The sequence below is a fragment of the Haplochromis burtoni genome, unplaced genomic scaffold (genome assembly GCF_018398535.1).
Source record: "Haplochromis burtoni strain Fernald_Lab_line unplaced genomic scaffold, NCSU_Asbu1 Contig_76, whole genome shotgun sequence".
Lineage (NCBI taxonomy): Eukaryota > Metazoa > Chordata > Actinopteri > Cichliformes > Cichlidae > Haplochromis > Haplochromis burtoni.
Genome location: NW_024582437.1, coordinates 1546222 through 1561010, shown reverse-complemented (window position 1 = coordinate 1561010; position 14789 = coordinate 1546222). Strand labels below are relative to the sequence as shown.

The following is a 14789-nucleotide window of genomic DNA, read 5'->3' as shown; positions in this document are numbered from 1 at the left end:
TGTGTGTGTGTGTGTGTGTGTGTGTGTGTGTGTGTGTGTGTGTGTGACACGCAGTTTGCTACAGAAACTGTCTATTCTCCTGTTTGTTTTCTCACATTTTTCCACTCGCTTCTTCTGCGTGGTGAGTGATGTGAAACGACCTACAAACAGTGCAGGTAGCTGTTTCCATCAAGCTTAATTGCAAAAAAAAAATAAAAAAATACAGCATGTCCCGTGGTCTTTTTGTGAAAACTGAGAAGGAGAACTAACAATTATATAAAGACAGGCACATGTTGCCCTCAAACGCAACCTTGTGCTTAAAATTTAAAGGAAGCCTTTTTTTAAGCCCTCACTGTCTTTTTCAGTATAATTTTTCTTCCTAGTTATTATTTCATGTGAGAAAATTTCAAGCACTTCTCAGTCTTTTTTCCCCTTCCCCTGTCTTATTCTCTCTGGCTGTTAGCAGCTCTGTCTCTGCTTTTCTGATGCAGCGTGGGCGTGCTGCTGAAGCCTTAGCAAGGACAGCAACTAGCAGTGCAGAGGCAGACAAAAAAGCCCTCTGCTCCCTCACTGTGCTGCTGCTGTTGTTTGCTGATGGGTTGCAGGATCTTAGCCCGATACTGCGAGATGTGATGACGTGTGTAAGCATCTTTCCGGTGGCGACGTGAGTGAGGTTAGCTAAGTACATTATTAAGAATCGTAATGCAGCTCTGGTGAAATGGAGTGGATTCGATTCACTTACGCCACACAACGATGACCTTCTTAATATGGCCTTGAACTGTTTATTACCTGTTATTACCCCAACGCCGTCTTCACAATCATAGTCTGAGATCTCACTGTCACTTATCCTTTGGGATCCTTTGAGAGAAAGAAACAGACCGAAAGGCAAAGAAGCAGGAAAGAGGAGATGGAGGGGAGAGAGAGAGAGAGAAAGAGGTCATTTTCATTCCCTTTTTCATTTATTTAGATGTTTGTTTGTTTTTTCAAATAATAAGTCACCCCTGCTCTGACTGTAATGCTCACTGGTCAAAGTGAACCCTCCAACTAAAACAAATAATGCAGCATTTCGCCGCTCGATCCCAACAAGAGCAGCCGATCCTTCTTCATCTGAGCCGTGGCACTTTGAAATGGCGCAGTCAATCATTCAGTGCACACGTAAAGGTGGAGACGGGGAGAAGTGATAGGGCCGTGTAGCTCTTTCCTCATCCTTCCCCCGTAGCCTTATCACCCCCACTCCCCACCCAACGCATCCCCACCGCCTTCACCGTTCATTCAACTTAAATCAACTGGACACGTGTGCTTTTTCAGAAATGACAAGTGCTGCACTCTGGCAGTGCCGCTCCCAACCTCTCATCTCAGTTGGCTGAAAACTTTTTACAGCTGTCAGCTCTTTCACTTCACGCTAACACCAAAGCCCAGAAAATCGTCCTAGTGGGGGAGCGAGCCAGCCTCCCGTGGCTGAAAGAAGCAGCGGAGTGAAGCCGTATGGCATAACGGACTGCAGCGCAGTCCTCTTAAGCGTGTTAGGAGGTATGAGGGCCAAAGACTCTAACAATAGTAAGACAAGGGTCAAAAATATCCTATATAAAGAGTATTGTATATTTCATGCATGCAGACAATCAAATATTATTTTCCTCTTTTTCTTTTTTTGAGTAAATATGCCAACTGTGTTAGAGGATTAGGCCAGTAAATAAGAAGTATCACAAAAGCAACACAGTCGCCTGCCGTTTTCAAGAAGATATTCACAATGAAGACACACAAACACAAGCAAAAGCAGAATGGGCAGAGTGTGCCAATGGTAATCTGTGCAACTGTTAAGAGGAAAATATTCATAATAGGCCAAATAACAAACAGTATACATGACAGAGGAGAGGCAGGTGGTCATAGGCCAATTATGTCTGTCAGGAGGGGCGGACAGCTCGGGTTTTAATAACATCACATTAGGACTGAATACAGATTGGCAGAATCTGGTTTTGGGTTACAGGGTGGGGGTTGTGAGGCAGTTAACAGGTGAACACACAGAGAAGGAGAGACCACTGTGTCCTAAATCTCCCCGTTTCCCCACAGCGTCTGTGGTTCTGCTGCTCTGTGTGGATAAGGAACGAGCGGTGTAAAATATACACCGAACCTCCGCACAGAAATCCACGTAAAGCAGCAGAAGCGTCAGCTGTTAAGGGGGAGGGGGGAAAGGGGTGGAGAATTGGGGCACAAGGGTGTGTGTTTAAAGAGGAGGAGGACGACACTCAGATGCTCCATAAAGCTGCAATGTCTGGCAGGGCAAAGGTCTTTACCTGAGTTGTGTGAATAAGAGCCTTTGTCTGTAAAAGCAGAAGCAGTAAGGTAGATGTGACATGGACAACAGAAACAAAATATGCAGAAATAACAACGGCCGTAAAGGCCTCGATGACCTGAAGCAGCAACAGAAAAAGCCAGCAGGCAAACAGCATGGGCACTGATCAGATAAATATATATGGCTCCTTGTTTGTTGAAACAACTACAAAAATCAGAAAGCTACCTATTGTTGTTTTCATTTATCTCAATGCTAAAATTTAGATTTCTGAGTGTTCGGTGCCATGAGTCTGTCGCCACAGATATATTTGTATGATGGCAAGCTTCAAGTAATAAAAAAGGAATATAAGGAAACGCGCATGAAGACAAGCTACAAAACGCACACGAGTAAAAACCTCCATTGACTCTTTCTCTGATAGCTGCAGATTTCTCTCTCTTATCATGCCACAGCTGGTATAAATGTGTTTTTGCACTTAAGGCCACATTATTAGCTGCTGTCATTGCTTCACCTGTCTCATTGGTAGTGTGTGGCGGGGTGTGAGGAGGTGCATACGTAGCAAGGGCAGAGAACCATCAGTGACAGTAGAGTACATTAAACACTCTGATATTGTGCAGGGTGCAAATAAATTAGATAAAAAACAAACATGTTTTTTAATCTTTCATTTATCGTAACCTTGCTTGAGTGTAAAGCTCGGAAAAGCAATGTTTAAGTCAAGCATGAGTCATTAAAACAAAGACTCCCTGTCTCTCACTCAAAGTAAGGATTATTAATTTAACCCACGTAATGGACTGATAGTCGGTATCAGCAGATACCCGAAGCCAATGTATCTGCATTGGTATTAGAAAATCAGCTGACCTGCTTCCATCTCACACTGTGAATGAATGTCACATGTCTTTACATTACAGCAGGTAAAATGTTTTTCCTACAGGATGCCCACCTTCTGACTCTTATAGTCACTTTCAGCACATTTTGGGGCCATTTGAGCGACAGAGGTGTTACTCACTCTGCAGCCGCCGCGTTGGACTCTCTCCGTGGAGCTGCCGGCGCTGTGCGTTCGGGGAGGCACGTGGGAGTGGGATAGATGACACGTCGTGTGTTTGTAGCTTGTACCAGTGTGGCTCGTCATCGAGAAGAGCCGTCTCCAGCTCAATCAGGATCTGGCAGAAGTAAAAGGCCCAAGTAAATTTTCTCTCCTTAAAAAAAAATGGCCTCACTCCAAATGTTTTAAGCTCACATATTTTTTTTTCTCACTGATGGAATCAGGGCAAAGTAAAACATGCTAGCTTTTACAGAAAATGTAAATCCCCAAAAAAGCCCTTTCTGTCACTCACACGCGAACAGAAAAAAAGAAAGTTCCTGATCCATGATAGGCAAGGACTGGACCACCCAACACTTTGTGATGGCCAGCAGCTTTCTTAAAGGCTTGACACTATTCAAGAGGATAAGCTGAGATACTGTTATTGAGTGTCTCTGTGAGGGCTTGGGTTTGGTTTTCTCACCTCTCCCAGGAATTCGCTCTCCTCCTCCCTCACCCTGGCTTGGTCCCACAATGTGATCTCCAGCATACGTTCCCGAAACTCCCGCCGGTGCACCGGCGAGTACATAAAGGTCTGGTTCCATTTGGGCTCTAAGGATTTCTTTACTGTTTTTGTTCTCCTCTTGCTTTTGTCACTGGAGGAACAATAATTCAAACTGTTTTTATTTACAATCATGATAGGGAAGAGCCACGAATACAACAAATCCATCACACGACACAGCACAGAGCACAGCACCACAGCATGCAGCTGCAGGGAACGACATGGCAAAGTGAACGTGCTAACTGCTTCTTAACGTCCATTTTCTGCATTCCTCATCAATACATAAGAATAAATTACTTAATAAGAAAATAAGAGCATAATTATGAAATAAACCTCACATCAATGCCCCCCATAAATTGACCTTACTGCATAATCTTTTTTTAGTGTCTTTCTACCATCAGGGAAATTATGCCCTGAAATAGAGGAACTGTTTCTACTCTTACCTTCTGTCAGGGAGGAAGTAGATTTTGACGTAAGGGTTCCTGGGCCGGCCGTCTTCCCTGGGTGGCAGGTCTTTGGCACCCAGGATGGTGACGATTAGCTGATGGCCCACTTTGTCATACCACAGTTTGACCTGGGGGAGGGGGGAGAGCAGAGGCAGCCTGCTGAGAGACAGCTCAGGGCCAGCACAAATGAGAGCACATAAAGGGAATAATGCAGGAGAAGACAACTTCATCAGGTCCTCACATATGCATCTATATCCTTTTGTTGAGTTCAACACCTTTTCAATCAGTATAAGCCTCAGTGCAGGGTCTTCTCCTGTATTTACCCTTTAGGAAAAAGGAGGAGGGTATCCAATTGCTAGGATGTCATTTTCATAAACTAAAACTATATCAATGTTAAAATGGTGTGATAATGATTTTTAAAGATGCAAAAACTCTCCTTTTCGTGTTCTAATTTAATCCTTATGTTTCTTTTTTTAAATCTATAGTATTCAAGTGTGTCTGATTACAGTTTTTTAAATGGAACTGACCTTTACAGCTGGAGTGAATTGTAGTGAAATGCTAAAGGCAACATGCTCTAAAATTAACACTGTCCCACCATCTACCTATACGATGGCATCTCTAATAGTGTCCTCCCAAGTATTCAGTGGGGATCGATAACGAGAAATCAGTCATGCTGCTGCAATAGGAATCAAACAGTTCACGCTAAAAGAAAAGTATGGACTCCAGGAGAAAAAACTTAGAAGAAATAAAAGGCCAGCTGAAGCCTTAAAAGAAATCAGATGAAATGAGAAGTAAGACTTCTAAGTTCTGGTCCATACTTCATTCAGAATATGATTATGGATAGGGGTCTGCACTGTTTAAGAGGACTCGCCGTTCATGCAGCAATGCAGGAAAGAGCATTCAAGACAAGTCGAAACAGACAGCAGGGGGCTCATGGGAAAAACAAATTGTACCAAGTAATCTCTAGCCCACCAAAATGCCACATACTGCAAAATATGAATTCAAATGTAGAGTAAGATTCACCATAAAAACTAGCAACAATAAGTAAAACACCTAAATATATACTACTGAGTCTGATGTACAGTGTGTCCAATACAGCCAACTAACAAGTAAGCAGTTTACTGAAACATGCTGGCTTTAACAACATTAATGTAGACACACACATAAACCTGAACGATTCATATGTTTGATCTGGAAAGCACGCAGTGCACCCTTTCCTCTGCATGCTCTGTTACACACACCAACAATATTAGCGACACATAGGATATGATGCTTAGATCTCGCTTAAGCAAAACAACACAACAGTGAAATAAATATCTAAGGTTTAACACAGGAATATTAACCCTCAGGCTATCTAAATCAATAATGACCATAAAACAGAAACCACAGAAAAGACAGAGTGATATTAAAGCAGGCAGCTTGTAGCAAAGAGAAGCCTTCCAGGCTTCGCTCTGTTTGGAGTTATTATTTGGGAGGTACAATTTGCTTATTCGTTAAATCTGGTATCTGTAATGGGGGAAATGCAGTTTTGGCTTTGGCTTTCCAAAGAGGATGGTGAACTCAGTATCTTTTCACTGCAACATGAAACCACACAGCCATCAGCTCAGATCTGCTAATTAGCATCACTTCAACTCGCACATGGGGGAGCCCTTCTGTGTATGCGTGCAGGGTTAGAGTTATCGAGGCCTGGGTTCACGTCACACTGAAGCAGGAGAAGAAAGAAAAAACAGAGATCTTTGTCCTAGAAAGATTGACAGAGACACCGACCAGCATTGCCATAGACACAATACTAAACTACTGTTTCAATTAGGTCAATCACTGAAGTCAGTCCAAAGACATCAGGCAATGCAAGAGCATCTCTTAAAATAAGCTCCGATTAGTCGAGCATGCACTACTTGGGGATAATGATGTGTATGGGTTACAATGAGCTATAAGAACTCTAATCATAAGAATGATACCAAGAAATCAAATCAAGGAAAATGACACAATGCACTGCACTAAGAGGGAAACTCAAAGCTGCCATTTCCCCAAAAATGCATTTTCCAAAGTATGGAAACAGAAAAAAAGGCCAGTCAACAGTCAATGAGCAAAAAAAACGAAACAGAGTTTGTGCCCTTCACACAGGGCCCATTACCTGGACCCTAGGGGCAAAAGGCGGTGTTCTTCTACTAAGGCTTTGGCTCTGGATAAGCATAAATTAAACAGCAAAAGAAAAAAAAGAAAGAAAAGAAAATGCAATAAACCAAAACCACAAAACACAACAACTCACAATACACCCAAAACACAACAACAGAAATTTGTCATTTAGATGAAAGAATTAAGCCAGCAGGTTTTGTATTTTTTAAATTTCTGCTTTCTCAAAGATTACTCATCCCTGAGCTGCTCTGCCCTGTTCTGCATAGGTCCTCGGAGAAAATTATCAGCGGCTCACAATTAGATCTTTTTGTCTTTTAGACTTTTTTCTCCTCCGCCTCAAAGCTTGCGTCACAGTGACGTTAAACGCGATTGTTATCCACAGACGATGCTTGATACAGACAGCTCCTTACTGTGTAGAATTACTCATCAAGGTCTTGCAAGGTTTATCCAGTGAGCTGAACTGTTTTAGTGATTAGTCCACTGCGAACTTCAAGGTCGGCCCTCTCATGAAAATCCAGAACTTTAAGCAGCGAGTGGATGAAAAGGCTGCGCTATACAGTGTAGGATATGTTTTAGTGGTGACCAAATACTCTATGAGGCTCTCATAAATATTGAAAGAGCAGGAAAAGCACATTCTTGAATCCTAAATTTAAGATTTGATTTATCTCATTTTAATGCAGCCCTTTTACCAAATTTACCCCAGGAGGGTTTTTATACTGGATAATGAACAACACACAACGTAATCTGATCTACAGTCCTGTGCTGGCTTGGTGAAGGGCCAGCTGAACAGGCTGAGTGAGTTTGCTGAGTCTGACAACGTTTAACAAGGGTTTGAATTAAGATTTAAACTAAAAAAAAGAAAATAATTGGTTGCATAATGAATCTGCAATGGGAAAATTATACTTACTAGCTCATCTATGATCTCAAAAGCAATTAAATCCTCTCTAACAATCCAATCCTCTTCCCGGCTTTTACATGTAGCCCATATGTGGAGCTGAGCTCACTTACTGAGAGCTGTCCTGACAGGTACTGGGGGGCGTCCCTCAGCATGCTGGGACTCATAGGAGAAGTGACAGAGATGGAAGGACGGTCCATCTTCTGAGACTCGAAAGAACTCGAACCTGGCAGGGCACAGACGACACAGTCAGATAATCCACCCATCTGTTTGCTGTTTGTAGTTTTTGCGCCACACAGGGAGAAAACTGGAGATTGTAGCAAGAACATACAAAGAAAGGAAACGCAAAAAGAGCACAAAAATCTTGCCATGTGGGAGAAGATAAAAAGGCAGGGTGACAAACGCAATCTGCGCCAAACAGACATTTCCTTCACTTGGTGTTTCTGGGATGATTAATAGGATCAAACGGCACACTGTCAAACCCACGGAAAAAATGTTGACAGAACTCACTTGATTCCAGTTGTGAGTGTGTGCTGTCTGGTATCCTTGGAATATCTCTGAAAAAAAAAAAGCAAAAAAGAAAGTGAAAGAGTGTGAGAAGCAGGAGAGAAGGAGGGGGATGGAGCGGATCAATTTAAGCTAATACCGAATGCACTGCGCTTTAATGACCGTAAGCACCACATTAGTCTTCATTCACCCAACGGCCCCCTCAATGGCACAAAGCAGGTCAGACCTAGGAATCGACAAAGCAAAGGTGCCTCTGTCTTTCAAAAGCAATCGGAGTGGAGAGGATAAACAATGTGACGGGCTTTCAAGTTTTTTGCCGGCCGGCATTCTTTGGTGCCTTATGAGGCCAGAAATGGCAGAGCCGGAGCCAGAGGGAGGGAGGAACAGATGCTGAATAAACAGCTCGGCACAGCTCCTTCGCAAACACATTCTGAGCTATGTTCCCTTCAGATTCCCCTTTTCAAGTCTCCACATTCCAAAAATATGAAGCTATTCTGAGTCACAGAGGCAGCTATGTGGCACAAACCTACAGATCTTGGCACTGTAATAGTTTTACAGCGAAATCAAATCAAATAGGTAAGAGATGTTGGTACAATCTAAAGTGTGATTCTTTGAAATACTGACTAGTGCTAAAGTCCAGATTTATGCATGGTTTGCACCAACGTGAGAGTGAAGCAGGGACAAGTCTTTTATTGTTGTAGCTGGTATTTTGCATTTAGGAGTTTAGGAAGACAAAATACTGAAAGTATTTAAATGAAACTATATGAGTCACTAAGATTAGAGTAACAACATATCCTACAGAGTCCTGTAAATTCTGCATTGGTCAAAGCGGGAGAATGAATGCTCATACAAGTAGGTTTGTTTATACACTTAATATAGATTTAATATAACCTAAACTTTATGCTTTACATTTCACACAGATTTTCCCATAATAATAACTGCAGAGAGTACTGCAAAGTCTGTTGGTGCGTCCTCAGCCACACATACAGAGCTCTCCAACATCACTCCAAATATTTTTCATATCACATCTGTTTCATAAAATACTGAAATGTCTGTCAAAATCCATCTATAAATGTGAATTGTGTGTCTCAGAGCTGTCTGTGTGTCCCATTCTTTCCTTTGTTTTTAAAGAAATACTTGAAGCATGCATTTCCACACACAGCACAACAGGAGCAGAAGTTCTACTCTGCTTCTCATCTGACTGGCTGTTAGACACAGATTCCAGGTATATGCAGTGGAGGTATGTGTAATAAAGCGGCCCCTCTCTAGATGAATCCCACTCTTGATCTGAGATGTCAGGATTCATTTAGAGCAGGGACGTCAAACTCATTTTACATCGTGAGCCACATACAGCCCAGTTTGAGCTTAAGCGGGCCAGACCAGTAAAAACTCCCCTTCTGTCAGCGTGAAGAAGTTTAGCCACACATGGAAATGTTTAGACATCTTAATAGAAGAAAAAAGAACTTCAACAGTAAATCTTCATTTTTCCACATGATAAAGAAATGTTGCTGAAGGAAATTGATTTTTTTTTAACTTTGGACCCACTATAAAACACAGAAACTTGTACTGGAGATAGGGAAATGTTCAGGATATTTTTTGTTTATTTATTACTTAGTACCTTTTGGTGTAGTGTGAATGACCATGACCATTGAAGCACAGAATCTATTCCTTCCTTCACGTTTACCAAGGCCATCCAGTGGGCTGGAAGGGAGTCTTTGGCCCCCAGGCCATATGTTTGACACCCCTGAACCAGATAATTGCTTCTCCCATCACTGAGACCTCACCCTGTTCTGAGTATGTATCAAAAAAAGAGTTTTTTTTTCTTATAGTGCCTCTCCTTGGTCTGAATTATCGTCCTGCACCATATTTAGTTTTATCATTAAACACACAATTCCTTTTCTGGGGGTCACAGACTATCCCAGCACAAGCACATGGTGGGAAAAAGGTCGATGTCCTTGACAGATCCTAGTGCTGGCTTCGCTTAATTAAAAATTACATTTTCAAATCACAATTTTAACACATCTAGTGAACTCGTCTGCTTCAGTATGCTTATTGTGTTGTATGGAAAAGTAACACAATTGCAGCGCAAATTCTCACCCATGCCTAACACCTTGGTTAGTGTGAGCGAGAGCATCCTGTTGCTTATTAACACCAAGATCACCAAAGTTGTGTTGTGAAGAACAGTGTGTGTCTGCATGTGTGACACTGGTTGCGAGATCTTACCCTATAGGCCGCGAGACCACCAGCTCCACCTGCGGCTCCGGCTTGGATTCTAGTATGATATTGTAAACTTCTTTAAATGTGGCTCCTTGTAAAAGCTTCCCGTTCCACTCCAGCACCTGATCTCCTGCAAAAACACCAGAGATGCTCAGCATCACGTGGAAGATCTTAATCCTTTCTGCTCACACTGTCGTCACAGCTGAATTTTGCCAGTTTAATTTCTTCATAAATGTGTGCGTGTGTGTTTCAATACCTGGTCTGAGGTGTCCAACAGTGTCTGCTAGACTTCCTTTCCTCACTTTAGTGATGAAAGCACAAAGTCTACCAGATTCTGTCATCTTGCCTCCCACCACCTGTAGAAACAGAGAGGTGACTGCGCTGGTACTAAAATGCATTTGTGAAACAAAAGTCGAGCTATGTCATAATAACTGTAGATTTAATGCAGCGCATTAGCATGCAAGCCCTGCAGCTCATAGGATAACATGGACTTATTTTCTCAAAGCATTCTGTTGATGTTATGGCTTCAGTTTTTGCCTGTGAGGTTTGAAACCACAAGAAATACACTGGAAGGGAGAAGGTCAGTGTTAAAAGTCTAAATCTTTTCAGAAACTGTCCAGGACTGTGCTTTGTTCCCCGTGGAAAAACTCCGGTGCTGTACCGTGGTTCTGTAACAGTGCAAGGCCGTGGGCTAGAGCTGTACTGTACAGTCCTGAGCTGCTGTACTCCACTCTCCTCGGCTTACACTGGCATCATACAAATAAAAATCCCCTCTTAATGGCAGCTGAATGCCAACATACAAAGGAGCTTAGGGAAGTCTGCTAAATGAAATGGCTTTATGTAACAGGCAGGAGATAGAGAGAGGGAGGCTTGCAGATGAAGAGAGCATAAGAGAGAGAAAGAGATGGGCAGTGAGGGTGAGGCTGGCAACCTGACTGATGGACTGACTGGCTGGATTGTGGAGCTGGGTGGCTGCTGCTGAGCGGACAGAAATGCACAGAAGCACTGAGCAGACACAAACATGCCATTTCAGGAGGCTCATTTAATCAGTAATGATTTTTTCCCCATCTTGCCGCTCTCGCTTCTTTCTCCAGCGGCTGCTGCCATGCTCCTGTGGACATTCGGCCGCTCTCTTATTTTTTTAAGGGTACGCACCACCGACAGAATTACACAACAGTGAAGGATAAAACAAAACTACTATCTATATAAAAATAAGTATATGCTTTTTGAATAGATGGAGACACTGAAAGGGAAACTGACTTAGCATTCAATAAAGAATTTGATCAATAAGAAGCAGGCAGCACTAAAACTATAAGAAAAAGACACACAGAGAGCAAAGAATGTAAATTTACATTAGAACGTGATGGTACTGTATAATGCACAAATAGGGAATAACTGCAGGGACAATACTGGGAGGTTCTGCTCCGACTTGTTTCCTCCGAGCAGCTGAATTCTGTTCACTGAAGTAGCTCAGTATGAATGAGTTCAGAAGATTAGAGAGCCCAGTATCAAACAACACGTATTAATATTCATCAGGAATATAATGGCTATTAATAGTGACTCGTACTACTGTATGATGTAACAACGGAAAGCCGTGAAGAAACCTAAAAAAAAAAGGCACAAAATTTTTAACCTTCCACCTAAATGCCACATCTAACACTGATCCTTTTGACTGAACCCTACTGGGTAAAATGTTAAAGTCACTGTGCTAAATATGCATATTTTAACAGGATATTCTAATGGCAGTTCAACATGAGTGTGTGCAGTGCAAATGACGCCCACACAGGCTGCAAGCTCACCTTCAGACCAAGCAGAGCACCTGAGTCTCGAGGCACACTTCCATCTTTCATGCGCTTGTTGAGCAAAATGCGCCCTATTAGGCGATCCCCATCTTTGGACGGCTGCCACGTCACTGGGTGCTACAAGGTCAGAGCAACAACACACCTTTTGTTTAACAAGTCATCCATTTCAGTTCGATTACTTCAGACCAAAGCAGACAACAAAACAGTGAAAGGAGGGCATGAAGGGAGCACTTTATTTGTTCACTTGGGGGAAGAATGTTCACACAAACTTGGATAGCTCAGTAATTTAAACTCCAGGTGATGCAGTTTTATCTGTTAGGCCAAAAGCGTTCAAAGGAAAATTTGAAATTTCTCCAAATAACACACAGCTCATTTACTGTCTCACAGAGTTTGTGTGAACCTGCCGGTGTGAGGGTGGAGTTAAGCTTCATGCAGCACCCCATGCAGAGTAAAGCAAGCAGCCTCAACACTCCTCCTAAAACCAGCTCTTCAAACGGGAGCAGGAAGACCAGAGTGTGACTCTGGTGCTTTGCTACACACAAACACACGGCCACCATCAAGTGGAGTAGTGAGGGGAAAAGCAGATAGTGAAAAAAAAAGAGGGAGGGGGGTAGACGTGATACAGATGAAGTAGATCCTAGGGTGCCACATTAGAGATCAAAAAGGATGAAAAACAGACAGCACAGAATAAAGCTATGAGACACAGGGTGATATCACAGATGCAGCAGTGGAAGGGAAAAAAGAAAAACAAATGTTTTTTTGGTGCAAAACTAATCCAATCTTCCCTGTTTGTGAGTGTGTTTGTGTCTTTTTTTTCTATAGAAGTGAGTGGAAAATTGGGCAGAGGGGACAGGATCTGTCTGGACTGGGTGCTGTGGGGTAGGGCAGCAGAGTGAGAGGGGACGGGCCCGAGTAAGGGTGTTCCTACTACACTAAACAGGACCGCTGCAGAGCAAGAACACAACATACGGAGGAAAAAAAACGAGCATGCAACTAGGAGAGACCCACATTCCTGAGTGCCATGACAAACAGAGAGGTTGTGTGTCAATGCCCAAGTCTTTTACAGCTACTGTAAAGAGGTGTAGTTTCTATTTGGGGAGCAATACAGCAAGTACAAGTAGCAAGCAAAGAGGGTGTCCCCAAATGACTTTTATTTTTAAGGCAACACCGAGGTGGAGCCAAAAGTAACCGAACCAAAAACAATAAATCAATTTTTTTAAAAATCGCAAGAGAAATCAATTTATACAACGTTAAATAAAATCCATAAAACAGACATCTCACCTATTTACACTTGGTGACAGAGAGCAAACAAAGACTGGATGGGTAAGGTCATAAATAATAATCATAACAAAAAAAAAGAAAAAAAAGCAGGCTAGATTGTCTCAGTACCTTCTCACTATGGCTATGCTCCTCGTTTAGCGTAGTGCTACTGCACGTATCAACTCCCGAGTCTTTAACCTGCGGTTCACACCATGCCAAGTCCTCTTCAAATGAGTGTCCCCCAAAGCGCACCATTTTCTTTTGCCTCTCAGATAAGGTGTGTGTCGCCTCGGACATAAATGCCTGCTCAATAGTTTTTCTTTTTCCCCTTTGACTGTCCCCTACAGGTGTGGGATAAAAAACAGAAAGAAAAAACAGAAAAAACAACATGCAAAGGTGTAAATAAAACAAAGGAAACATGAAATGACAAAAAGACTCCGGGAGGACAGGGGACGGGGGAGAGAAGAGAGAGAGACAGAAAGAGAGGGAAGGAGAGAGAGAGTGAGAGAGAGAGGTGGGCTTAAGGGGGCGGGTGGTAGGGAGGGAGGGTCAACGCAGGGCTCCACATGTCTCACCAAAGACAGTGGGGAAGCCTCACTGCTATGCCATGACGCATGGTCCCACCAATGGCCATCCAAATCTCCTGTAAGGTGGGAGGGAGGGCATATACACACGAGAGAGGACATCGAGAGGGACAAGTGAGGACACCACAAAGTACAGACATTAACGCGCGCACACACCCACACAGAGAACTCGAAATAAGACATCCAATCATTCACATTCCAACACACACAAACACACACGTAAACACACGAGTGCTCACATGCTCCCATAATTCAGCAAGAGAGATAACCGCTCCTAAAATACCTGCAGAGAAGGAAAAGACGCAGATGGATTGAGTTTAAAACTAAACAAGACGCAAGCCATGGCTGAAGTCAAAAGCACAATCTGAAGCTTCAAATCCTTTAAAGGTATTACATGTGTTCCAACAGCACATTAGGAACCTCTGATAAACAGACAAATAGACAAGGAGTGGGCGGGGCAAGGATAAACGGCCCATTTAAAATAAATAAATATGTTTAGTATGATTATAAAGAGAAAAGAGCCTCATTAAGATAACATATAGGCCACAGAGCGAAGTTTTGTTTTCTTTACAATACTTTGGCTAATAGGTAGTTCTGCATGATTCACAGTTCAAAATAATCCGGCTTTGTCCCCTCAGTTCATGAAACATATCACACAAGAATTTTTAGTTCCCATCCTCCTCCCTTTTAGTCAGCCTTCCTCAGATTAGCTGCCCCTCCTGAGCAGGTGAAGAAATAGACCTTTCTTCATTTCTTCAGATATAGTTAAGGCAAACTTTGCTTTCAATCGAAACACGTTCCACGTTACATTCCTCTGATTATTTTCAGACGGCAATCTTCAGAAACATTCGGGCCAGATTCTGTTTTGTTGAAACAAAGTCAGCACACTGCTATCTTATTCTAAAGAAGCTGCATCTATAGTAGGGAGCAGGGCAGACCTCTAATGTGTTTAACTGGGGATTCAGATTGCAATGCCACACAACCTTAACTGACCTCGATCTAAAGTGCACCGGGGAGAGCTTTTAAAGATGAGGCTCTGATTACAACTTCTGCCGTAGCATCGACGGATACATGGCCTTGAGAAAGCCAGGCAAGT

The 14789-nt window shown here is 42.7% G+C and overlaps 1 protein-coding gene across 25 annotated transcripts in view; it reads right to left on the bottom strand.

Annotated features, from left to right (window-relative positions):
• The window catches only part of rims2a (regulating synaptic membrane exocytosis 2a), a 152212-nt gene that overhangs the window by 54145 nt on the left and 83278 nt on the right, over positions 1-14789 (bottom strand). For 17 of the 25 annotated variants that reach the window (XM_042221887.1, XM_042221888.1, XM_042221874.1 and 14 more), the window contains 12 exons: positions 13239-13450; positions 11847-11966; positions 10304-10403; positions 10054-10177; positions 7834-7880; positions 7437-7549; positions 6427-6474; positions 4290-4420; positions 3769-3961; positions 3273-3426; positions 2271-2297; positions 769-837 (listed from right to left, as the gene is read on the bottom strand). In XM_042221887.1, the coding sequence (XP_042077821.1) occupies positions 769-837; positions 2271-2297; positions 3273-3426; positions 3769-3961; positions 4290-4420; positions 6427-6474; positions 7437-7549; positions 7834-7880; positions 10054-10177; positions 10304-10403; positions 11847-11966; positions 13239-13450 (1338 nt within the window). Of the gene's footprint in view, positions 1-768; positions 838-2270; positions 2298-3272; positions 3427-3768; positions 3962-4289; positions 4421-6426; positions 6475-7436; positions 7550-7833; positions 7881-10053; positions 10178-10303; positions 10404-11846; positions 11967-13238; positions 13451-13684; positions 13753-14789 lie in introns of all 25 variants that reach the window. The other 8 variants (XM_042221883.1, XM_042221893.1, XM_014334217.2 and 5 more) reach the window with 7 other exon arrangements.